The sequence below is a fragment of the Hipposideros armiger genome, unplaced genomic scaffold (genome assembly GCF_001890085.2).
Source record: "Hipposideros armiger isolate ML-2016 unplaced genomic scaffold, ASM189008v1 scaffold_15, whole genome shotgun sequence".
Lineage (NCBI taxonomy): Eukaryota > Metazoa > Chordata > Mammalia > Chiroptera > Hipposideridae > Hipposideros > Hipposideros armiger.
Window position 1 is genome coordinate 5,907,318 of NW_017731365.1, and position 25,800 is coordinate 5,933,117.

Here is a 25,800-nt window from a genome sequence, read left to right on the forward strand (position 1 = left end):
TAAAAACTTTTTTTATTACATTACTTAATTCTCAATTATTCACATCAGGAAACATGTCTACTAAAATTTTAAATGTTAGATAAACTTTTAAAAAACACAAAGTTGCAGCTTTTGTATGAGTTTCATTATTTGTTTCCAAATGAGTTTATCTTAGGCTAGGGAAATGACTTCTACCAAATGGTCAAGCCACACTATCAAGAGCCATCACTTGGCAGACGGAGGGCGCTATCTAGTTTCCCAAGTTGGACCCCTCCAGCTCAGCACCGGCCAGTAACTCACTCTATGCCGGGAATAGACAGTCCCTTCAGTAAAGTATGCCAGTCCCTTCAGTAAAGTTGTCTTTCAAACCTTCTCTGCAGGTGGGGGTGATTTCAAAGTTGGAAGACTGAGCTTCAGGTTGCATGCAAATTAAGAATAAATAGAAGTGCTGAGCTGCCAACAAAGCATGTAATTAGCAGGTGCTAATTGTGAAATCTGAAAGAAAAGTTTGCTGTGGATATAACCTAAAAGTAATAATCTATCCAAGGATAACTGAGAGAAGACTGTAGTGTAGACTGATTTAAGTAAGAGACCCTTTCAGTTTTCTTTTTCTTTTCTGAACAGAGGAGGGAGGGTACAACATTTTCCAAACTATTAAAATTCATCCTTTTCTACTAACATTGTTGCTACTTTTTTTTTTTTTTTTTTTAAACTGAGCCGTCCTGCTACCTGTTGGCAGCTCAGCGGCTGCTCAGCTCGGGCTGGACTCGAACCGCTGTTGCTCAGAGCTCAAACTCTTGAGCGAGCTCTTAACGTTGCTACTTTTATTGAATGTTTTAAGATCTTCTTAATTTGTTTTAATCAAATTCTTTTTAGCTCACTTTTCTAATGTTTATAATATAATAAGAAAAATGGAGAGCAAGGAATATAAAGAGAATAAAAGCAGATTTTTTAAACAAAATTTTCAAAAACCACATTCAGAATACAAATTTCAAACTACAATTTCAAAACATAATTGTATTTCTCACATATGCCATTGGTGATAGCAGACAACACAATAACATATAAAATAGAACATGTATAGACTACAAGTAGAAATTATTTGTCTACAGGAAAAATTATTTTTATTTATGCATTTAAGCATTTATTATGAGACTGAGTGAAATGAAATTGTGAAAAGCCAATCTAATGTAAATTTATTCAAAAATTTAAATTTCCTATTTCTTTACTTTAAATACTCACTAATTATAACACCAAAAAGAAACTATTAATCATGACTAAGGAAAACATCAGATCTGTTGCTGCCTGTTTTTATAGAGCAATGACCCTTAGAGGGCTCTCAAATGTGGCTACAATAAAACATAAAATAAGCTCTCCATATCACATTTTTTGCTTTTCAACTACAAGGGAAAGAAGTCTAGGCTTTGAGTTACTGTGTATAGTCTATAACCTTCACAACACTCTCTTCTATTTAATCTGCAATGGGCTTTCAAAAAGTTAACCCAGTATTTACACAAATATTTACGCCAAAAAAAGTTAGGTGTTTTTTTTTTAGTGCAAAATATTCAATGAGCCAGATTACAGGAATGCTTTACGTATAATTCTTTTTATTTTCATGCAAAATAAAGGCACACTTAATAACACCCTTTCAGTTTTGACTTACAGGATTTAAGTTCAACCCCTTATAACAATAACTTAGAATCTAATGTTACATTCATGTTCAGAATGCAGAGCACAGCAACAAATGCAGCAAACCTCAAAACAAGGTGCTACAAATTTGCTTCTACATCAAAAGACAGACAAGTGTCTGATTGAGTAATTTAACATACTTATACAGACATACAGCTAACCTAAAGAAAGACAGACAGATTTAGGAAAGCAGCTACATCTGCAGAGGAAGGAAACAGCATGTTACAGACAGTCAATTATACATAGAACATTTGACAAACACCACAGAAAACAAACTTTGGCATCATTTACCAGGATACAAAACCTTGCACAAGTCTTTTGGCAAGTAAGTGCATAAGTAATGTTCTGGGGCCCAAGCAGGTTGTTAATTCTAAAATTAGGTATCTGATAATAAAAGCATAGTCTAATACAATTACATTAATTAAAAAATAAGAAACTTGGAATTACATTTCCATTTTAGTAATATGATATAGTATATCTTTGGTTCACATTCTGAAACTGGGGCTCTTAAAAGGAAAGGGTGCATGAGACAAATGAATAAATAAATATTTCAGACATTACGATATGAGCTGCTCCCATATCATTTCATGAAAAGCTGAGAGACTGACCATTGTTTTCAATGGAAACGAATACCCATTCTATCAATTTTCTGCCCTTATTAGGTTATTACTTAGACACTACCTATCATATAGTATTCTGCCTGTGTCAGCTGCTGAGACAGGAACTAAAAAGCAGAAGGAATTCCCTGCATGCATTATGTGTACTGTTAGCAAAAGAGTGAGGTGTGCCCCAGTCCATCTGAGGCACAGCAAGTTGCATAACATCATTACCACTTTGCAGGGTCTGCCGTCCTCCAGCCAACACTCCACTAGGCAACATCCCTGTGGGAGTCAGGCCCTTGAGTGTCAGCACACTTTCACTCTCCTCCCTACAGCAGAGAGATACAACAAACATCAGAGACTTCCAACAAGGCCTTAGTTTAAAAGAGGAGATGGGCCCAGATGTAGGCCATGAATATAATTTATGACATGCACTGCTATTACCATATTTTCCTTAATTCCGAGATACAGATATTTTCATATTCTAAATGTTTCAAATATGAGGGTGCACCTTATGACTGAGACATATGTTGTTTTTCCTGAAAAGCTTTATTAAATATATGGTGAGATTCATCAGTGGGCATTATACATTTGAGAAAATATGGTATGTCATATGTTTTAAAGTTCAAATGTCTGATATAATCACTTTTGCAAACAAATGTTTAAGAACAATCCATTTATGTGCACCCTTAAACCTGGTCTTCCTGAATTAGCCCCAGGAAGACAATTTGTGGCTCCAGAAAAAGGGACTTCCTATACAGATGAGCAAGTTCATCAGGAATACTCTAAAAAGTGTCCCCTCCTCCTTATCCTGCTGTAATTTTCAATGTGTACACCTAGTACTTTTATCATAGAAGGCCAAGAGATACCAAAGGTGAGCAAAAATAATCACAAGGGTCAAAAACCCCAAGTTTCAAAGGGATTGTGTTTCCCTCTTCAATAGGTAAATGTATGACTAGCTTTTTTTTTAATTATTATTTTTTATTGTGAAATAAACATTTTTTAGAATTAGTTTCAGCTGTACAACACAGTGCAATAGTTATACTTTTTACCCCTCGAGGTGACAACCCCCCTCCCCCAATATGACTAACTTTTTTTATAGGAAGAATGCTACTATATTAGATGTTAAACAGTACACTGTTTGTAACAAACTACAATAAAGTAATTTCTATAAAATAAATTGTCAGGAAAATGTATCATTACCTGAGAACAGAGAAGACCCTTGCCATCTTGCCAATTGCTCGAATTTTGTTTCTTATGATTTCTTTCCGGGCTGCAGCTGAACCTACTTTCAATGGAATAAATAGAAAGAAAGACTCAAGTTTAGGGCATTCACACTTGTACCATTCTATTAGCCTATTCCACACTCATCTGAACCAACACCAAGCCCCTTGCCATCAGCTCACATGGAGGAGACTAGATGAACTCATGCCAAAAAGCTTCTCATTCCTTCAATGTTTAGCTCAGCACCGGTCTAATACTGGGATCTGATACAGATACAAATGAAAAGTAATCCACAAACTTTATGACTTTCATACTACTGACTAATCAGTAAAACAGCAACGGGAAAGAAACTAGAGCCCAACCTGTATCACAAACCAGAGAACAACAACAACAACAAAATGGTAACAACCCTAGAGTCTTTGTTTAATTCTCATGAGAGCGAATGGCATGCAGACTAACAGACAATAATTGGTAATAGCCTATAGTCTTCTGTTTAATTATTATAAAAGCCTTTGACATGCAGGCTGGAATATCCCATCGTATTGTGACAAAGTAGGCTTCCTTGCTTTCTAAAAACAATGGTATAAAACAACTACTGTGCAGGTAACCCAGAACTAAGGACCATAACAGCATTTCAACAACAATGCACATCTCAACCTCATGGACTAGGTATCCTCTAAAGTCATGCAAATATATACAAGCTCTCGCATCCCTAGGTGAGTATGACACAAGGCGCATAAGCAATGAGAAAAGACTCCCTAAAAAACATGGCTTAAGGGATCACTAATGCTTCATTCTAAAGGGTTAGCTGTGCTGCCTATCACTGATACAGAAGAGAATACACCAAAATAACTGGATCTTTGGCTGACAAAACACTAAAAGGTTATATCTTCCTTTCCTTGGCGTCCAAAAAGGACAACAACAATCTCAGTCCTGTAATCTCATATATGGCAGCCAGAATCACTCTGGACCCAAGAGTGTAGTGCCTCAGAACTGTGCTTCAACATGATGAAAACACACATATGGAAGCACCATGGTTGAGGAGAAGGTTAAGGAAAGGCTAAAGACACCAGACCAAAAAGGGCTTTAGGTATACAGAGGTCTGAACCACCAGTCTTCTGGGCTAGAGCATCTCATTTAAAATTCAAGCATCCCACAAATACATATATAATTAAAAACTAAGATGATGACTGGACCTTCCTGCAAGGAAACAGAAAAAGAAATCCAATTTCAAAGATGAAAACAAAAGGCATATTTTAGAGAAAATAGGCTCCACAACCATGTTTATGGTGCTCCAAAGGGCAATATTATGAGCACTGAAGCCACAGCTTTAACAAGTTCAAAACTGTGCAGGTACCACGGCACTACACAGGTATTTTTAAGATGTGGGGGAAAAAATTACTAAAAGTCTCAGAATCATAAAATTTTAGAATTTGAAGAAACATTAGAGATATTACAAAGTCCAATCTCCTCATTTTATAGACAAGTAAACTAAGTTTACTAAGTGGTTTATCCAAGAACATTGAGTCTGATTCTCTTCAAATAAATTAGTATGAACATTTTGTTTTAAAATTGACAGAATTTTAAAAATAGCTAGGAGAGGAGTACAGGGATGGGGGAAGATGGCTGTAATGAGGTATATTCATATTTTAAGTCTTGGTTTATATATGTGTAAAACTGAATGATATGTAAACTATACTGATTTCAAATGTAAAAATTCACTAGAATATAAAAACATTGTACAAATCAGGATTTTAAATCAGTCTACAAACACATCATGCATAATATTAAAGTAAATGTTCACAGTAAAATTACTTCGGGGAATAAGACAGACAATCAAACACCCCTACTCATGCAGGGAAAAGTACAAAACATTACAAATAAGCAAAAGAATGAAATTTAAAAACAAGAGGAATGAAAAAGAGGGAAAAATATTTCCATGCACAGAAAGACAGATATCTTGGAATATGACTTCTAAAAACATCAAGTTCTAACTTAGATACAGCTTAAACTAAATTTGCACAAGGCCCAAGAGGACTCCGCATAAATAGTACTCAATGAATGTGCTAACTTACATGGACATGAGGATAACTTAGGAAGTCATATTTCAAAACAATGTTACTCTGTCTGGTCTGTACCTTTTTTATTGCCATATATGAGCCGTTCTTCAGATGGAGAGTCCAGAAAAAAGGAAGTGAATGATGGAGAAAAGGTGGTTGAGACAAATAAAAAGATAGAAATTTAACTTGGCAGTGGTACTGAAGAATGAATGTAGAAAGAAAGAGAGAAAAATGAAGGCCCTCATATTTGAAATTTGAAAAAATGCAGTACTGTAGGAACTGGCAAACAAAAGAGGGATGCCACTGTGTAGAGCTCTTAAGGAAAGATTTCTTAAAAGATATGTATTCAGAAGAAATTATGGACAGAATGACTATAATATTTGATGAAAGTAGACAAATTAGGGACAGAAAAATACACGTGAAAACACATAAGACTGATAAAAGACTGTGCTAACAACAATCGCACATTTATATTGATACCCTAAGGAAATGTGTCACCCATGGAAGTATGTTAAGTGAAAGGTAATGACACAAATGAGATACAAACTCATGTGGTTCTTCAAGGACACCAACATCTGCAAAATCTGTAGTATATACAGAGAAACGTAGGTAACTTTATAAACTACCTCAGTGGAAAACCTCACCCACTCCCGCTAAAGGAAAGGCTAAGCCTCCCACACTCCATCACAGCAAAAGCACACAATTTCAGGAATCTGAATTGTAGAACTTTTGCACATACGCAGATCAACAGTATGTGCTTTCTGTTCCTAATAGAATCTAGGAGTTTGAGGGACATCTTTTTGCAGAAATAGCAACAGATGGTTTCAAAGCAAGTAACAGTTCTAAGAGTAGGCAGCAGAGATGTTTCATTGAGCTTTCTGTATTTTCCATTTTAATGCTGAGATACATGATTCCATTATAGGAAATGCAAAGTTTATTTCAGTAAAACTGCAGCTCATATTGATTATGTATTTCCTTTACAAAACTCAAGATCAAAGATAAATATCTGAAATAAACAGTATGCCTTCTAAATATCACAGAAATCAGCATTCAAAAATTATCTTTAGTGATTAAATGCTATATCTAAAAGGAATGCTATGTGCATTTATACATGTAATATGTTTATGTAAATATTTGCCTTTAAAAATAGGGCTGGCCGAGTGGCTCAGTTGGTTAAGAGCTCGCTCAAGAGTTTGAGCTCTGAGCAACAGCGGTTCGATGCCCAGCCCGAGCTGAGCTGCCACTGAGCTGCCAACAGGTGGCAGGATGGCTCAGCTAAAAAAATAAATAAATAAAAAATAACCCCACACATACATTAAACAATACAGAAAACCAAAGACCATCACTTAAGAAGAAAGAGAGTCTTATTCCTTTACCCAATTTCAAACTTGAATATGGAAAAACTACTCTTTCCTTCCTGCTCCTGGAAATCTCCAATCTCACTCTCTCCCCTTTCCCCACAGAAAAGCTAAACCCTAATTCTGCCTCCACAGCAAACCCCACCCCATCAAGTTTTCTTTCTCAGTCACATTTCTCCCCAGGCCCAGTCCATAGGATGGTTCCACTGCGAGTAGGAAAAGGAGAAGGAGAGGACAGAAGGCATGCCACCATGGTGGAAGGGAAGGAGAAAAGATGGACAGAGTTAAAAGGAAGAAACAGAAATATGAATAAGGAAGGAAAATAAAACTATTTCCAGTAGCTCTCTTCCCTACCCCATCCTAGTATCTATCTTAATTTCCTCCCCTTTGCCTCCATTCCTCAATGTTCTTTCTTCCCTAAACCACTCTCACTCATTCCTCCATGCAAGCTCCCAGACCCATATTCTTAAAATTTTCTTGGAGTCCCAGTTCGTAATATTTGATAGTATAAGGGTGAAGAAATGAGGAACTTGTATTTTCCCATAGAAACAGTCATAAACGGTGCTACCAATTTTTTAAATTATTTAAGATTGGGAAAGAATTTTCATCCTCTCCATCCCCTTAGTTTATGGATGAGAAGATCCTGAAAAGTTAGGTAGCTTTTCCAAGATTACACAGCTAGTATAATGGCAGCGCCAAGACACATGAACCACTGACCCTTTCCATTAAACTACACTGCTTCTTTAATGATCAAATGTGGTTCATTCTTGGAATGTAAGAATGATATAACAAATGGATAAATAAGCATAATTTATCATTGATAGAAAAAATATTGATAAAACATTAAATCTCATTAGAAGGAATATAATACCATTTTATATTTATTTCTGGGTGAATCCCAAAATATGATTCAGTGTCTGTATTCATATAAATCATAAGTATCTAAACCAAGTACTATATCAGACTTAACAAGGAAACTTGTTTCTTTTTATTATAGGAAGAGGACTAAAGCACTACCTATCACCACTCATATTTAACACATCATTAGCAATATTGATACAAACTTTTAAAGAATATAAAGAAATAAAAGGTAATGATATAGAAAATAAATAATATCAGCCTTATGCAAATGACACATCTTTAAGTTAAGGAAAACAAAATAAAAATTACCATAGGAAATAATTTTTCTCTTATCCAAGTTGTTGAACATTAGACAAACCCACAAATATATAATTACTTTATATGCAGTTAGAAAATATGTTAAGAGAGATACCAGTTAGTAATAAGAATATAAAATATTAAAGTATTAATTTAATTTGGTAATAAGAGATTTTTTCAAAGAAAAACTATAATTTTAAATGTAATAATCATACAGTAAATATATTAAATGGAGTAATATAGTAAATGAACTAATTATATAGAGCGAGAGACCTTGATCTCAATTAGAAAACTAAATATTATTTTCTTAAAAACTTCTAAGATTTAGATATAGATTAAATGAAACACCAATTAAAACTCCTACTTGATATTTCACAGACTTTGACAAATTAACAGAAAAATTTATCTGAAAATATTAGTGGGCTATGTGCCAAAAATTATTTCCGTCATTGTATCAATACCTATAAACATTATGAAGTAGGTACTATTACCCTTATTTTGAAGATGAAAAAACGTAGGCTCAGAAAGGTTAAGGGGCCGGCCGAGTGTCGCGATGGTTGGGAACTGGCTTAGGACGCCAAAGGGCGTCAGTTCGGATCCCACATATGAAGGCCAGTGACACTGCCCTCCACAGCTAAGATGCTGAACAACAGCTCAACCTGTAGCTGGGCTGCCGTGAGTCGCCGGCGATGGCATAGGCTGCAGCCCCTGTGGCAGTGGGTTGCCATGGGCTACTGTATGTAGCCAGCAGCCAGCGTGAATGGCCAGCAGCCACTGTGAGCGGCCGTCCAGACGCCGGCGACTGATCTGCCTCGCCCGGGAGAGCGCAATGATGGTGCCAACTTGGGCCAGTGAAGCAACGTCCTCCACAACTAGACTGAAGAACAAAATGACAGCAACTTGTCTGTTCCCCTTCCCCCAATTCCCCAGTGCTGTTCCCATCCCCCCAATTCCCCATAAAAATCTTTAAAAAAAAAGAAAGGTTAAGTAACTTGCCTGAGGCCACACAGTGATTATAAGGAACTAGAATCTGAACCCAGACCTAGTCTTACAAAGGTGGTAGCAGAACAGAGAAAAATAAATATTTAATTAAAACTATTTGAAATTTTTATGGAAGAGACAGATATGATGAAATATGTTAAAACTAAATGCTTCTACACAAACATGAAAAGGAGACAGAATCAAAATAAGGAGAAACAAATATTATTCATTAAAGGCTATTATATAACCAAAAAACAACTGATATAAATAATTCATTTCAGTTGACAAAACTACAAGACAGACTAAAAGCACATCTCTGCCTGCCACCAACAGATGACAACAGCAGACACTTGCACACAGTCACTTTGTATTTTCAACAAATGGGCTTACAACAGCGTTTGAGAATCAAACCTGTTTGTAAGCAGAGAAATATCTAACTAGTTTTTACTCAGATTTTACTTGATAACTGGTGAATTGAAATGGATAGCTTACACAGTTGGGAAAGTAGACAATTTTTTTCCTTAGCATCACTGAAATCAAGGAAATGTAAATTAAACCAACTGTAATTTACTACTATATAGCCACCAAGCAAAATAAGTAAAAATGACCAAAACCCAATGAGGTGGGCCTGTGGAGAAATAGGTCTATGGATTCGTTGCTGGAAGTACTTCTGATCCAATTCTTCTGCAAAGTAATCTACCTGGCGGTTCATAGCTAAAATAATGAAGCTAAAACTTACATTCTTTGTAATTCTCTTCAAGAAATTTATTCCAAGTAGGAAAACAAAAACTATCATTCAAATGTTTATTGCATGTTACTCATAATGAGGATAATTTAAACACCCAAATGTCAATATGAGATTAGCTATGAAAATTCTTGTATATTAATATACTTAGAAAAATGTAGCTATTAAATTTTATCAATATGTAAACCATGTTTAATACATGGAAACATCTGTATACTGATTATAACTATGGAAAGTATTGCTACAACAAAGATGTGAGGGGTGTATGGAAAGAGTTTTCAGCTTACAAGTTGTTTACGTTCTTATTTATTCAGTTACTTAAATTTAAATAAATATTGAAATTAAAAAGCTTTAAATAAAAATTTCAAAACAGAAAAATAAAAAGCATTTTGTTTCTAAGGTATTAATTTACACTATAAATGCACATTAAGTACATAGGCTAGTTGGCTGACGTTAAGAACTAACCACCACATATAACCTTGTTTCCATGGAAAAAATGCTTTCTGAATCTCAAGTTAAACTAACAAGTGGTTACTTAGAACACAACCACTCATAAGTTGGGACAGCCTACTTTAGTTTTTGGAATGAAGAAGTAACAACATCGGGGGTTCAGGTATGGTTTTGATGCACTAATATTGTCCCAATGAAACAAAAAGCATTTTTATCCTTTCTTCTCTAAGCAGTGTCCATATTCATGAAGAACCACATCCTTTTATAACTTCAATTTTCCCTTCCTTCTGTTCTTTTTTCCAAATTTCCCCTTTCCCAAAAATTCATCTTCTCCATACAAACAGAAAAATAAAATCACTAAAATTATTGAAAAATCTTATAATAAGTAATATCTGAAAAAGTGACTTGTCACTTATCAAAGAGCATAGTCATTTGAGAGCAATGACTATATTTTGCAAAGGAGTGTGTACTGAAGTTAGGTAGTTAAAAAAAAACATTTTACAATAAAAAAATAGTAAAATGAATAATCATACCATCAAACTGGTCTTCACCTTCAGTCATCAGTTCATCATCAGAGCAAATACTCAGCACATTTACCAACATTTCTGTCACTATTCCAAAAACAAAACACAAAAAAAGTTACACGTTAGCTGCCCATATTTAACTATCTATATGTACACACAGTAACTATTCATATAAGTGTTCAAATGATTTTTTTTCCAAATTCATACACTTTAATCGTTTTGTATTTTTTTAAAAATACAGTGATTCAAAAAGCCCACCCCCCATTTATTATGTGGGGGGTATTAATAAACACTGTAAGAGAGCAAAAGCAGTTCAAATGATTTTTAACCCAAGAAGACTAACACATTCTGATAGCAAGAATGATGGAATTCAAAGATATAAAGGCTTTCAAAATGAAAGAAATTCAATGGATAACAAGTCTGAGAAAGATTCTTTATGGAATAAGATTTCAGGTTTCTCAGAAAAAAAAATGAATCCCTACAGAGGAAAGAACAGAGATTTAAAAAAAATCTAAATATATACATTTAAATTCTTCATTTATGGATACAGCATTAAGGGGTAAGAAAAAAATCATGGCACAGTTCCACTGTTGCAAAAAATTTCCAGGACTCAAATTTTTAAAAAACTGGCTCCAGGGCCGGCCGAGTGGCGCGTTGGTTAGGAGTTGGCTTGGGATGCCAGGTCTGAGCAACAGGGCCCTGGTTCGGATCCCACATGAGGTTCAGTGACACTGCGCCCTCTACAGCTAAGATGGTGAACAACAGCTCCACCTGGAACTGGGCTGCCGTGAGTTGCCGGCTACAGCGTAGGCTGCAGTGGGGCTGGCCGGCAGCGGGTGTGAGCTTCCGTGAGCTGCCGTCCAATGGCCGGCGAGCGACTGCCTCCCCGGGGGGAAGAGCGCAATGATCACAATACCAACATGGGCCAGTGAAGCAACGTCCTCCACAACTAGACTGAAGAAGAAAAGGACAGCAACTTGTCTGTTCCCCTTCCCCGATTCCCCAACGCTGTTCCCCTCCCTCAATTCCTCAATAAAATCTTTAAGAAAAAAACACACACAAAACTGGCTCCAGTAACTCTGAAACTTAGTTAAGACTGTTAATGACTATCTAACAATCTGAAACCATGGGTCTTTGTTAGACTTATTCCACCTTTACCATTCTATATATTTTTCCCTTCTTTTCCCTTGGTTATCAGGATTCTACTCATGGTTTTACCTACCTTCTAGACCATTTTCCCCCAAACTTGGATATTCTGAAGATTCTCTCTGCTGTCCTGTTCTTTCTATATGCTCAGTTCTCTTGGTGATTCCATCCAATACTATATAGTTTAAAGTATCACCTTTTGGAAGATGATTCCAAATTCTCTATCACCAATCTTGACCTCTCTTTCAGAGTCTGGATTTCCTTGCTGTTTTTTTTTTTTTTGTTGTTGTTTTTAAAGATTTTTATTGGGGAATTGGGGGGGATGGGAACAGTGCTGGGGAATTAGGGGAAGGGGAACAGACAAGTTGCTGTCATTTTTGTTCTTCAATCTAGTTGTGGAGGATGTTGCTTCACTGGCCCAAGTTGGCACTGTCATTGCGCTCTTCCCTGGTGAGGCAGATCAGTCGCCGGCTTCTGGATGTCCACTCACTGCGGCTGCTGGCCGCTCACGCTGGCTGCTGGCTACACACGGTAGCCCATGGCAACCCACTGCCACAGGATCTGCAGCCTACGCTGTCACCGGTGACTCATGGCAACCCAGCTCCAGGTTGAGCTGTTGTTCAGCATCTTAGCTGTGGAGGGCAGTGTCACTGGCCCTCATATGTGGGATCCGAACCGGGGCCCTCTGGCATCCCAAGGGAGTTCTTAACCATCGCGCCACTCGGCCGGCCCTCCTTGCTGTTTTGATTGGCAACTATCTTAAACTACTTGTATACTGTCTGTTTTTCCTACTAGACTGAAAGCTTCATCAGTGCAGGGTGTTGTTTTGTTTGCCACTGTATCCCCAGAGTCTAGCACAGTGCCTGGCACAGGACATCCAGTAAATATCTGACAAATGAGTAAATAAAAAAGAAAGATATATGAAAATTTCAATTAATAAATAAAAATGCCTAATCAATATTAGCCCCTGGATGTTCTAACATTTAGAAATGAACACATTCAATACAAAATTCAATACTGCCCCTATTATTCCTCCTATAAACATATTAATAGCATAGTGCATGCCAGGCACTGCACTAAAGCTCTGGGATTCAGATATAAAAGGTCCAGTCCCTACTCTCCAAAACCTTACTAACTACTGCAGGGGACACACACACACACACACACACACACACACACACACACACACACACACCAGAGTGATGAACACTATGCTGTAATTATGCAGAGGTATGCGTAAGACCTGCTGGGGAAAGAAAGGCTTTCAGTAGAGGAATCATGAAGTAGGAGTTTGCCGGGTGGAATGGGCAGATAAGGCATTCTAAACAAAAGTTAGAAAGCATATGAAGTAGTCATATAGATGAATGGAATAGAATTGAGGGCACATAAATAAAACCTCACATTTAAGGTGAACTGATTTTCAACGGGGATGCCAAATCGATTCAGTGGGGTAAGAACAGCCTTTTCAACAAATGGTGCAGGGAAATTTGATATCCACATGCAAAAGAATGAAGTTGGACCACTCCTTCTTCCCACCATATATAAAAATTAACTGAAAGTGGATCAAAGACCTAAATGTAAGAGCTAAAACTATAAAACTCTTAGAATAAAATATAGAGGTAAATCTTCATGAGCTTGGACTAGGCAATGGTTTCTTAAACATGACACCAGAAGCATGAGCAACAAAAGAAAAAAAATCAATAGAACTTCAACAAAACTAAAAATTCTTGTGTTTCAAAGGACACCATCAAGAAAGTAAAAAGAAAACCCACCAAACAGGAAAAAATGTTTGTAAATCATATATCTGATAAGGGCCTTGCATCTAGAATATATGAAGAACTCTTACAATTCAATAATATAAAAACAAATAGCCCATTTAAAAATGAATAAAGAATTTAAATAGGGCTGGCCAAATGGCTCAGTTGGTTAAGAGCATGAGCTCTGAGCAACAGGGTTGCCAGTTCGATTCCCACATGGGCCAGTGAGCTGCGCTCAAGCTGAGCTGCCAACAAGTGGCAGGATGGCTCAGCTGGTGAGAGCACGTGCTCCTAACAACAAGATTGCCGGTTCGACTCCTGAATGGGATGGTGGGCTATACCCACCCGCAACTAAGACTGAACACGGCACGTTGAGCTGAACGGCCACGAGCTGCTGACGGGTGGCCAGATGGTGACTGGCCTTGTAGCTGAGCTAGCTGTGCCCTCCACAACTAAGATTAAAGGACAACATCTTTGCTGTTCCCCTTCCCCAATTCCCCAATAAAATCTTAAAAAAAAAAAAAAATTTAAATAAACATTTTTTCAAAGAAGATATGCAAATGGTCAATAAGCACACGAAAATATACTCAACATCATTATTCATTAGGAAAATACAATGACAGACAATTCATATCCAATATGATGGCTGTAATAAAAAAAGATACATAAAAAGAGTTGGCAAGGATATGAAAAAATTGGAACCAGTATACACTGGTGGTGGGAACGTAAAATGCTACAGCTGCTTTGGAAAACAGTTTGGCTGCTCCTCAAAAGGTTAGACACAGAGTTACCATATGACCGAGCAATTCTACTCCCAGTTCCATACCTAAGAAAAATGAAAACATATATCCACACAAAAACTTGAATGCAAATGTTCATTGCAGCATTATTTATAATAGTCAAAAAGTGGAAAGGACCAAATATCCACAAGCTGATGAATGGATAAACAAAAGGTGGTATGTCCATACAATAGAATGTAACTTGGTCACGAAAAGGAATGAAATACTGATTCATGCTACAACATGGATGAACCACGAACACATTATGAAAAAAAGCCAGTCATAAAAGACCACATATTGTATGGTTCCATTTAAATGAAATGTCCTGAATAGGCAAATCTATGGAGACAAAAAGTAGATGAGTGGTTGCCTAGATAGAGCTGGCAAGGAGAGGTGGGATGATGTGGGGAGTGAGTGCACAGGGTTTCTTTGGAAGGATTATGAAAATGTTTCAAAATTGACGGTGGTGATAGCTGCACAACTGTGTGAATATACTAAAAACCATTGAACTGTACAATTTAAATAGGTTAATTGTACGGTATGTCAATGATATCTCAATAAAGCTGTTATGAAAAAATAAAAAGTATGAAGGCATGAAACTTAAAGAGCAGAGCACATTTAGGAAATTGGCTGTGCTGTGTTACGGCTGGAACATAAAGAAGATGAAAGACCAAGGCAAGAAATGAGGCTCAAGAGAAGGTAGGGAAGGTCCAAAAACATTGTGTGACAGATTAAGGATTATCTTGAAAACTACAAAAGCCATTCATGGAAACTAAATAGTAGCTTGTAAGTATACGGTCCTTTTCGTCCAGAAGCTTAGCTGTGAAGGAAAGGCAAGAGAGTAATATCACGATAGTAGCCAAACAAGGATAACAGGTAAGGAGAAATGTTATTTATTTTTTATTTAACAATCAAACAGACTTGAACAATTTATAAAAGTGCTTAGTAGAGAAAGTTTGATATAGAGGCCCTAACGGATGAAGCAAGTTTTCTGAAAAAGCAGAAGGGTAATAGACTCTAGGGACGCCAAGACAAGAACTCAAGATGAGTGCAGCTTATAGAGCAAGGGAACAGTAAGTAGAGAAAGCTCCCACTAATGATATGTGTTTTCTCTGAGAGTGAGGGAAGTGGCTGGAAAAACGAAGTGTTTGAGAAAAAAGTATAAAAATTTAGACTATATTATAAAGGAAATGGGCGAGGAAGAGGACTCATGACATAAAGGATGTTTGTGTACTATCGAGAGACCAGCTAATGCTAGAAATCAACGGGTGGTACACTGCCAATGTCCGGCAACTGACCGCCTCAGCCAGGAAGAGCGCAATGATCACAATACCAACATGGGCCAGTGAAGTGGCGTCCTCCACAACTAGAGGACAGGAACTTGTCTGTTCCCCTTCCCTGATTCCCCAAAGCTGTTCCTCTCCCCCAATTCCCCAATAAAATCTTAAAAAAAAAAAAGGGGTGGTACAATTCATCAGTCTGTATAAATATCTCTGGCAATGCTCTATACCCTGGTTGCAAGAATGAAAGAAATGAGTGGGTGGGCTTAACTGAAGCTGAGTTATAGGACAAACGAGGAAGGAAAACAAGAGAGAAAGGAGTTTGAGTGTATGTTAAGAAGGAAGAGAGGCAAGGAGGGATCGAATAAGAAAATGACACGGTCAGAGGCCTAACGATTCCAATGAAGATGAAAAGCAGCTATAACCAGAGGGAGGGGTTGCTAGAATAACAGGGGTTTTCATCAAAGGGTGTTAATGTCATTATCTTTACCAGACTCAAAACATCTAAGTTATCTTCAACCCTTCCCTCCCCTTAAACATTCCATCTTGTTAAATCTCACTGATTCTCTTTCCATAGTTCTTGTGGTTCTCTCCTGCCCTCCATTCCTAATGCTACCAGAGTTTCATTATGTTTCCATTTGACTTCTGACGGAGCTTTATAACAGGTCTCCCAACCTCTAGCCTTCCTTCCAGTCTTTTTCACTAGAGTAATAGTTCTAAATGATCATCGTGGTCATATTGTTTCAGTTGCTTCCCACCATTTATCAAAATTCCAAATTCTCTGTGTGGTGATCAAGATCCTTATGATGTTGCCTTGACTTAACTTTTCATTCATTTTTCACTACTGTCCTTTATATATTTACTCGCTGATCAAATTGAGCCCCTCAACATTTATCAGTGACCCTACGCTTTCTTGCTTTCAGACTCATGCTTGGGAAGTTCTCTTACCTAGCATTCTAGTGCCCACATTTACCAGCACAATTCCACAATTCTTCAAGCCCCAGTTGAAATGCTACTTTAATCCTCTGATAGATATCATCTCCTTTCTCCTCTTAATTCCTATAAAACTATGCTTGTCTTAGCGTGTTTACCATATTACATTTTATCATTATTTATGTAGCTTAAGTCCCCTATTAATCTGCGAAGACCCTTATCTTACTTGTATTTTTATATCCTAAGTAGCTTGAATAAAACACTTTCAAAAGAAATCTAGTAAATGAATAAATCTTACATGTATGACCTTCTATGAAGATTACATCATATTGGACCCTCTAGAACAGAGGTTCTTAAATTGGGGCCAATAAACCTGAAGGGAGGTAACCAATTGAATTCAGACCTATGAACATCCTGAAAAAGTTATGTGTATGTACAAATGTAAATATATTTGTACATAAAGTTTTCTGGAGCAAAAGCTTGTAACTTTCATCAGATTCTCACAAGGGTTTAGTATTAAGAAATTAATGTTTTTGTGTAGTCACTTGAATTTTAAAAAGAGAGTCCTTACTTTTAGAAATTCATTCTAAAACATTTATAGATACAAAAAAAATTAGCTGAGATTCAATTCAAAACAATTGAGGTGTGGGATGAGGAACAGTGGATGGGGATATAAATGACATAATATTGGCCATGATTTGATAATTGTCGAAGCTAGTAACTGGTACACAAGAATTCATCATAGTATTCACTTTACCTTTATATATGTTGGCAATTTTCCAATGTAAGTGTTTCTTTTTTTAATGAAATAAAAAGCCCCCAAAAGGTTAAAAAACACTGCTTTCTTCTTATATATATATTTTTTTAATTTGGGAAACTGTGTTTTTCCAGGACCCATCAGATCCAAGTCAAGTAGTTGTTTCAATCTAATTGTGGAGGGCACATCTCAGTGGCCCATGTAGGGGATCAAACCAGCAACCTTGTTGTTATGAGCACTGCGCTCTAACCAACTGAGCTAACTGGCCACCCCTGCTTTCTGCTAACTTTAAAATTAAACCACCCTCTCAGGAAGGCTCTGGCTTAGGTTAGTTGCTTCCCAGGAATTAGATCAGAGTCAAAATGGCTTTTTTGAGTGAAATAAATGAGATATCATTTACTGCTTTTCATACCAAATGAAAATTTTCATTAGAATCAAGAAGTAGTCAGACCGGGTGACCGGGTGGCTCAGTTGGTGAGAGCGCGAGCTTTGAGCAACAGGGTTGCCGATTCGACTCCCACATGGGATGGTGGGTTGTGCCCCCACAATTAAATTGAAAACAGCGACTGGACTTGGAGCTGAGCTGTGCCCTTCACAACTAAGACTGAAGGGCAACAACTTGAATTGGAGCTGACGGGTCATGGGGAAAACACACTGTCCCCCATTAAAGTTAAAAAGAAAAACAAAGTATAAAAAAATTAAAAAATAAAAGTAGTCAGACTATCTAAAACAGCTAACATGTATTAAAATGGGAAAACATGTGACGAGTTTGAGAAAATTTTCTGACTGCTCAACATTTGTTAGGATTCTATTTGCATATAATGTCCAAATCTGACCTTCACATTTTTAGAAAAACATGAATAATTTAGAGAAGATCCATAGAAAAACAACAAAAATGGTCAAAAGGTTTGAATACGTCCTCATAATAAATGATTCAGAGTGGCAAAAGAAGAACAGATCACTTAGTAGCAGACTTCAAATGTAGGAATGCTGATAGAAATCTACTGTTCTCCATCTTTACTTATGAGAGATCCACAGAAAGTAGATTAAACTTTCTCATCTTTCAAAAGGAGTTAGACTATATGACTGTTAAGTTCACCATGAGCTTCTAAAATTCTGTGCTGTCCGGGTTTTTCATAGGTGCATTAGTTGACAAAAACTATTATCTCTATTTCTTTCCTTGTTTAAACACTCATAGCATAAACATTTAAATTATATGTAATTAAATATTTTCTTATTGTGGAAGAAACCAAGAATCAAATCAGAATCTATGAAATGTCCATTTTCCTCCTACCTCATCCTCCCTGCTCTCTCCACCCCCTGGTTCCACTCATATTACATTAAGATAGTTGAATTGCAGTCTAGCCTGGAGGTAGGAGAATAAGCATGATGAATTCTTAAATTCCCTTTAGCCGGATGATGCTATGATTGAACTATTTCTCATATACCAAAGATAGAAGGTTATAAGTGTAATGCATCCCTTGCACCTAAGCCCTTTACTGGCCCCCTTCTCAAATGCTAAAGTAGGTAATTCTATCTCCATAGTAACTTAATGTTGACCTACTGAGTAACTGATAGACTGAAGGCAATCTAAAAAAAATCTGTTTACCATGCACAGTTTAAGTATTAACTCTGAATTTTAGAACCAAAAACTGCCTTGGCAGAAGTAACATATCTCAAACAGAAAGAAACATTTCTGTTTGGAAGAGGTGAGAAAAAATAGAGAGGGATACAGAACAAAATGTTTTGCAATCATGTCTGTACTCTCATACTCTTATTTCCATATATAGAAACTAAGGCATTGACTGCCTTGTAGAAAAGTTAACACTAAATGGAAAAGAAGAATGTGATAAAATAAGGAAATCCTAAGAATTCTACAGAACTAGAATAAAATATAGAAACAAAACTTCTTAAATACCATTTATTTTCTCTTTAAAAGCCTCTTAAGTATATACTAATCGGTATCCCTCTAAATTATTAGAAAAGCATTACCATTAAAATTGTATACATATTTTCTATATAGGAGAAGAAATATTAGATTAGAACCTGAATTTCTTTTTATCATTTTTCTCAGAGTACAGAACTGCTATGAAATGACGAGCATTGCCCCAAATAAGGCCTATTAAATCCTCCCACGAAATGCTGTGACATCCCCCAAATTGGTGTTAAAGCATACAAAAGTATCCATTACAAAGCAAAGCTATCCCTCCATACCTTTGTAAAAGATTTAAGCTAAAGAAGAAAAGAAAACTCAACAGCTGAAGACAACATGGGGCTATTTATAAGTCTTCTCCCAGTCCCCCAGACACATTCATATGGGGGCTGTAAACAGCTAACTAAAATATCTTGGAGGCTCTCATATCCACACCCACTGACACAAGCAGGCCTGTAACCACAGTGAAACTAGACTTCAGCTTCCTTTAGCAAGTATGTGCCTGTGATAGGAAAGCAGAGTATATCTAACAGTAATAAAACAATAGTGTTTTTTTTTAAAATAAAAATCATACCTTTTTCTCCAACAAATGGTAAAGACCATGTGAAGACATCCATAAAATTGGGCAACCAGTAAGGATGTGGAGAACAGTTAAATTGTCGAATATTCATCACATTATTTTCATACTTTAATACAGCAGCTGCAAGATAAGTTTAAATGTCAATGTAACAATGTAACAATGTCTAAAATACATAAAAGCAATAAAATATCTTTTTAACAGGGTGGGGAATCAAGTGGTGAGTAGAATTATGGCTAGTAAAGGGAGGTAGGAACTAATTTTTCATAATAACACACTTTTTGCTTTTTAACAAACTGTTATGTAGAGCACAGTCATAGCTTTACTTGTTATTACCAATGAAACTTCCAGAGTCTTTCTCGAAATGTTTGTTTTACTTTATAATCCAATGATAAATATGCACTTTTACTAAACCCAAAATTGTGAAAACTCAGTTTTTAGAGGAAACACAGAATGGCACTGAACAATTTTCTAGGTTTAAAAGTTCATACAAGTTGGAGGAATTTAAGATGGTCTTTTTTTGTTGCAGGCAATCTAAAAAGAATAGCTAAATGGTAATAAGGAAGAACAAAACAAAACAAAACAAACAAACAAAAAGAAAAAAAACAATGTGGAACATTTTATTTAAAAATGTATGAATGTATTTATTTCATTAAATGTGGAAAATCAAGTGAAACTACTACAAATAAATATTTTACTTCATTTAAAAAAATCCATTAAAATACCAAAAGAGAAAATATAATCAAATATCCAAAGGCAACATACTTATCTCAGTTTCAGGTATCTTTCTACTATTTCAATATGTTGATTTAAATAATATCTTAAAATAGCTGACATAAGTTTCAGTCACTGGTTATATTAGTTTATAGAACACTGAGTTAGATGGGCTAGAGTCTAATCTAAGCTACAGCAGGGTTGAGCTGTGCAATGCTTGGTAAATTACTTAGCTAATCTGTTTCTCATTTATAAAATAAGACTAATATGTCCACCCTGCCTACTTCAGAAGTTTGTTTTAAGATCAGAAAGTGTATTTCCCATGAAACTACACAAAACTATAAAATGCTTTGCAAATATTATAATAATTATGTGGTTACTTTTTTTTTTTCTTTTTTCATTTTAACGTAAAGCACTGAAATGCAGCTGTTAAATTCCAAGATTTGAGAGTCTGGCTAATATAGAGTGACAAGTAATATGTTTGTTTCTCTTATGAAATTCCCGTGAAATAAAATTATTTTAAAGTTAGCCTCAGAAAATAAAGGCTGATATCAAAATTTCAGCTTAAAAAAAAAAAGAGAGAGAGAGAGCATCTAGAAAATTGGCTGACATATAGAATGAAACATTACAAACATACTCATACCACATAAGCACACAAATGATTAACACTATGTACAGACTCAGAATTACCAAGAGACATTTGATTTTGACAAGACAGATTCAATGATTTGATTTTCTTGTCTGAATACTAAGAAAACTGATCCCTTAACCTCCGGAGCTAAACTGACAAAGGAACATCAGTAAGGAAGTAATCAACTGAGCACACTGAACACGAGCTCCTTCAATACTGACGGGAGATCACGGATGAGGAATGAGCGCAATGGTAAGAAGTTAAATGCAACACTTGATTCTGTTCTTGAGAATGCAGGTAAAACCTAGATATGTTTCTCCTCAAAAATGAAGCCACACCTCATTAGGTATCTTCAAAGAAGTTTAAAAATTTACAAACCAAAATATAACTTAAAAGAATATTTTAGCACTGATATAATCCTTAGAAGCTGCACTGGTACTAGCTTCTAAAGATTAGCAGCTCAGTTAACATCTACATTGTGGTTGCTTTGGTAATTAACATAGTATTAAGTTCTTGTAGCATATTCTGTATCAAAGTTATTATATACCATGCTGCGGCTTGACCTGCAGCAAATGTTTTAATCTTTTAACCATCACCTCCAATCATCCAAAGAACTCTTATTCTGTTCCTCTTTTGAACTCACACCACAACCCATATTTAGCAATGACCTCATTATCTCTCTAAACGTACTTTTAAAAGTCTGTTCTTTCAACCTGGCACATCCACTCCAGTCTGACCCTTGAAACTATGGCATAGTCAACTGAATTCCAGACACGTCAAGACAGAATAGGAGCTGACTTAATTTCCTTTTCTGAAAATGTGAACTACATAAACATATGCAAGGTCATCTTCAATGTTCTTGGCACACACTTAACTAGATTAAGATCCTTTGGTATTATCTGTCAATAAATTATGTTCAAAGTTAAATGAAAACCAATTACTATAATATATAGATCAAATTTGGAGGGAAGGAGGGGGAATGGAAACCACTGGAACAGAGGGTAAAGAAAAAAAGATATAAGAAAAAAAGGAAGAAAGAGCAGTAAAAAGAAAGAAAAGGGAAGACTGTGTTCCTGAAAGGAGGTCAGAGCGAATTAATCAAAGAAGGCTCAACTACAAATCTTGATGGGGCAGTGGTAAGACTGTTGAGGTAAAAGTAAGGAATCAGAAAAGGAAAGAGAACCTAGATTAGTGGACATAAAACAAGAAACATGATAAACTGAACAGCTATACAGTGCAAAATACACAAAATGGTCAAAGCAGCAGTAGTAGCTTTATGGACACAAGAAAACATTCTCTTGATTATAAGGGGAAAGATTTAAGAAAGGGGAGTTTGAGAAAATAGTGTTTGGTTTTGTTTGATGTACTTAACTCAGCATTCTTTTACAAGACAGCTTTTGTGAGTGACAAGTTATGGAATGGTTACATATTACTTAAGTTTCACATTTTGGATTTTTATTTCTTGTTCTCTCCCCTCCCTTATATCTTATACTTTCTTATAATGAGATTTGAATAGTTATAGATTCAAACAATGCCCCTTTTCTATTATATTTTCAAAAAATAAGTCAATTAAAATGCTAAGTTGTTTAACAATTTTTTTATCAACAACATCTTACCTTTATTATTGTAGACATCTAAGTAATTAGGTGCCGAAAAAATTGTTATTAATGAAGGGAACCCTGTAGTTTGACTTTTTCTGTACATTCTATAGCTGCAAAACAAATAGCTTAATATGCATCGTAAAGCATCAATCATTGTTACTAAGTTTGATTTGTACATAAGGTGTTAATTTGGGTCAGGGGAACAGAATTCTTACCCTGCATCTTGAGCTTCATGAGCTCTAATAATCGATAACAAATTATTGTTTTGCAAAAATTCACACACTGCTGGATAGCTGTGGGGGGAAAAGAGTAAATTAAGTAAAATAATGGTTTTCTATATGAAGCATATGCTATTTTAACGACTAAAATGTGATTAATCTTGGATATTTTTCCTTACTTATAAAAATAAGAACATCCTCGAACTGTATTGTGACTAAAATGTTCCTGTGATTTTTCGTTTCCAAAATCTTCGGAAGGATCGGACCATAGCAAGTCACACATTGGTCCAAATGCAGGAGGCTCTTTGAATCTATCTAACTGTGAAATAAAGAAAAGAAAGAAACAAAGAACAGAAATAATTTGTCAAAAAGTGAGAATAGACTGGACACAGGAAAGTGATACTAACTTTGACTACAGTCTATACTACATTGTTCTGAATGGTTAGAAGATATTTCCTTAAAATATCAGTATATTAATTTTTACCATTATCTAACCTTGGCAGTGAAGGGAAGTTTGAGGCTTCTATTCTCCACCCAACAAAGTATTATAAATAGGAAACAACCTTGGAACTATAGTATATACTCACTCTCCTAATATCATCCAGTGTGTGTATTTCTGGTGAAAGTCCACCATGGACACAAAGAAACTGTTGGTTTAAAAGTGCAGCAAGAGGCAGGCTATCAAAAGCTTCCATACAAGCTTCATAGACTCTTTCTGAATATTTAATTTTACCTTGAAAAAGAAAAAAATTAAATTGAAAATTATATTACTAGGTAATCATTTTGAAAATTACACACATATATATATATAAATACAAAGGCAAGAAAACTATAGACATGGAAAACAGCCAAGTGGTAACCAGGGGCTGAGAGTGGGTAAAGGGGTGACTATAAAAAGGCAGCAGGAGGAAATTTATGGGGTGATAAAACTTTTCTGTATCATGACTGTGGTGGTGGGCAGCTCTATACATTTGTCAAATCTCAGAATTAAACACCATGAAGAGTGAATTTTACTGTATATAATTTTTTTTTAAAGGCAAGAACCTTGCTCTATAAGAATCAACAAATGAAGACGAAATATTTGCTCTAACTTTATTTTGGGTATGTAGCAGATAGTAATAAAATATTAAAAATAAGTAAGTCAAATCTCTAAAAAGAGCTCAACCCTTCACCATTATAGGTCAAGTAAGGCAAAATTAGAACTATACTTAAAACTAAAATATAATAGTTTAAATACTTTATTTTATTCTAAGAGTCAGTGACTACTTTGTTGCTATAGACAAGACTCCTGTATTATCACAAAACTCATGGACCATCCAATTAAAGAAAAGAAAAGATCTTATTCATATATTGGAGGAGCAGAGGGGTTCCTCTAGTCTCCACAAATGCTTAAAATGGGCACTGAAACTGGAAGCCAATATAACCCAAGAAAGGCAAACTCCACTAAATCAAACAGTCATTTACTTTTAAGGAGCTATCTATCATACATATTCATTTACTCCTTTAAACTATTAAAATCCTGGATATTTCGTTTTTGGTGGGATTTTGGTGGGTGATTTGTTAATTATATAAGGGAAAAAAAAGCTTAGTTCCTATTTTCCTCTTTAATATTGTAACATTCAAATATGAGAAAAATCTATATCCAGCAACGAGAGGTTCTAAACTGATAGTCTACTAACAGACCTGTTTTATAGCACTGTGGCTTATTAAAAATTTTTATTTGATTACTTTTAGGTCAAGCATGCACTTTCCAGGTCTCATCTTATATTCATTTAGGTTACCCACCTGATCCTTGAAGTTATGTGAATCTGCCACCTCTGCCATTACCCATCACTGTGTTTTTCTCCTTTTACTGGAAGTGTCTACTGGTATGATCTTTATTGGATCATGTTTTAGTGTATGTGCTGCCAAAGTGAGGGTAACTGGATCATGCTTTGAGTCTCAACAATTCTGAAATTATTTATTTTTAGAACTTAACCCCAAGACTAAATAATTAACTTAACAAGCACACAGCTATGAGGTGTGAAAAAAGGCCAAACATTGCTCTATATCATGTAGTTGCTTATAGATGTTAGATTACCATTGCTATAATAATTTGAGAGAAACAGGGTACACACTGTAGATTAAGAATTTCAATTCATTAATAGCGTGTATGAAACATTCTGCAATGATGACAAGGTGAATAATTTGTTAAGAACCTTATGGGAATGCCTCAATATTGGGGGACAAATATCTCCAATGTGACAATTTTTTTCTTCTGGTTTTTATTCTTCCTGTTAGAAAAAATAACTTTAACATTACTATGTACAAGTAACTACAAAACCCAAAACTGTTCTTAAGTACATCTGTCTGAATAAAATGCTATCAAACACTAGACAGTCCTTGATAATCTTCTCAAAGCTTTGTATGTTTGAACACAAAATCTGTCCTTACATGTTACACTGTAAAGTCTTCAAACTCTTACTATCCATGTCACTCTAAAAGAATACTGAGGAAGTGAAAATATTTTTCATGGCAGTACTCACATTCCTGCTTGAAGGTAAAATATTCAGTAAGGTGTCTGCATTCATGATTGCCTCTCAGAAGAAACAATGTGCTTGGGTACAGAATCTTCAGGACCCATAAATATAAGACACACTGCAAAAGAAAATGTTTCCAGTGAGTTTATCATATATATATATATATATATATATATATATATATATAT

General features: G+C 35.7%; 1 protein-coding gene across 9 annotated transcripts in view; it reads right to left on the reverse strand.

Annotated features, from left to right (window-relative positions):
- The window catches only part of PPP3CB (protein phosphatase 3 catalytic subunit beta), a 47,311-nt gene that overhangs the window by 5,499 nt on the left and 16,012 nt on the right, over positions 1-25,800 (reverse strand). For 3 of the 9 annotated variants that reach the window (XM_019625728.1, XM_019625663.1, XM_019625673.1), the window contains exons 4-12: positions 25,619-25,730; positions 23,681-23,826; positions 23,273-23,412; positions 23,091-23,168; positions 22,891-22,985; positions 19,927-20,052; positions 10,777-10,854; positions 3,471-3,555; positions 2,499-2,596 (exon numbers count right to left, since the gene is read on the reverse strand). In XM_019625728.1, coding sequence (XP_019481273.1) covers positions 2,499-2,596; positions 3,471-3,555; positions 10,777-10,854; positions 19,927-20,052; positions 22,891-22,985; positions 23,091-23,168; positions 23,273-23,412; positions 23,681-23,826; positions 25,619-25,730 — 958 coding nt within the window. Of the gene's footprint in view, positions 1-2,498; positions 2,597-3,470; positions 3,556-5,629; positions 5,657-10,776; positions 10,855-19,926; positions 20,053-22,890; positions 22,986-23,090; positions 23,169-23,272; positions 23,413-23,680; positions 23,827-25,618; positions 25,731-25,800 lie in introns of all 9 variants that reach the window. The other 6 variants (XM_019625711.1, XM_019625700.1, XM_019625735.1 and 3 more) reach the window with 4 other exon arrangements.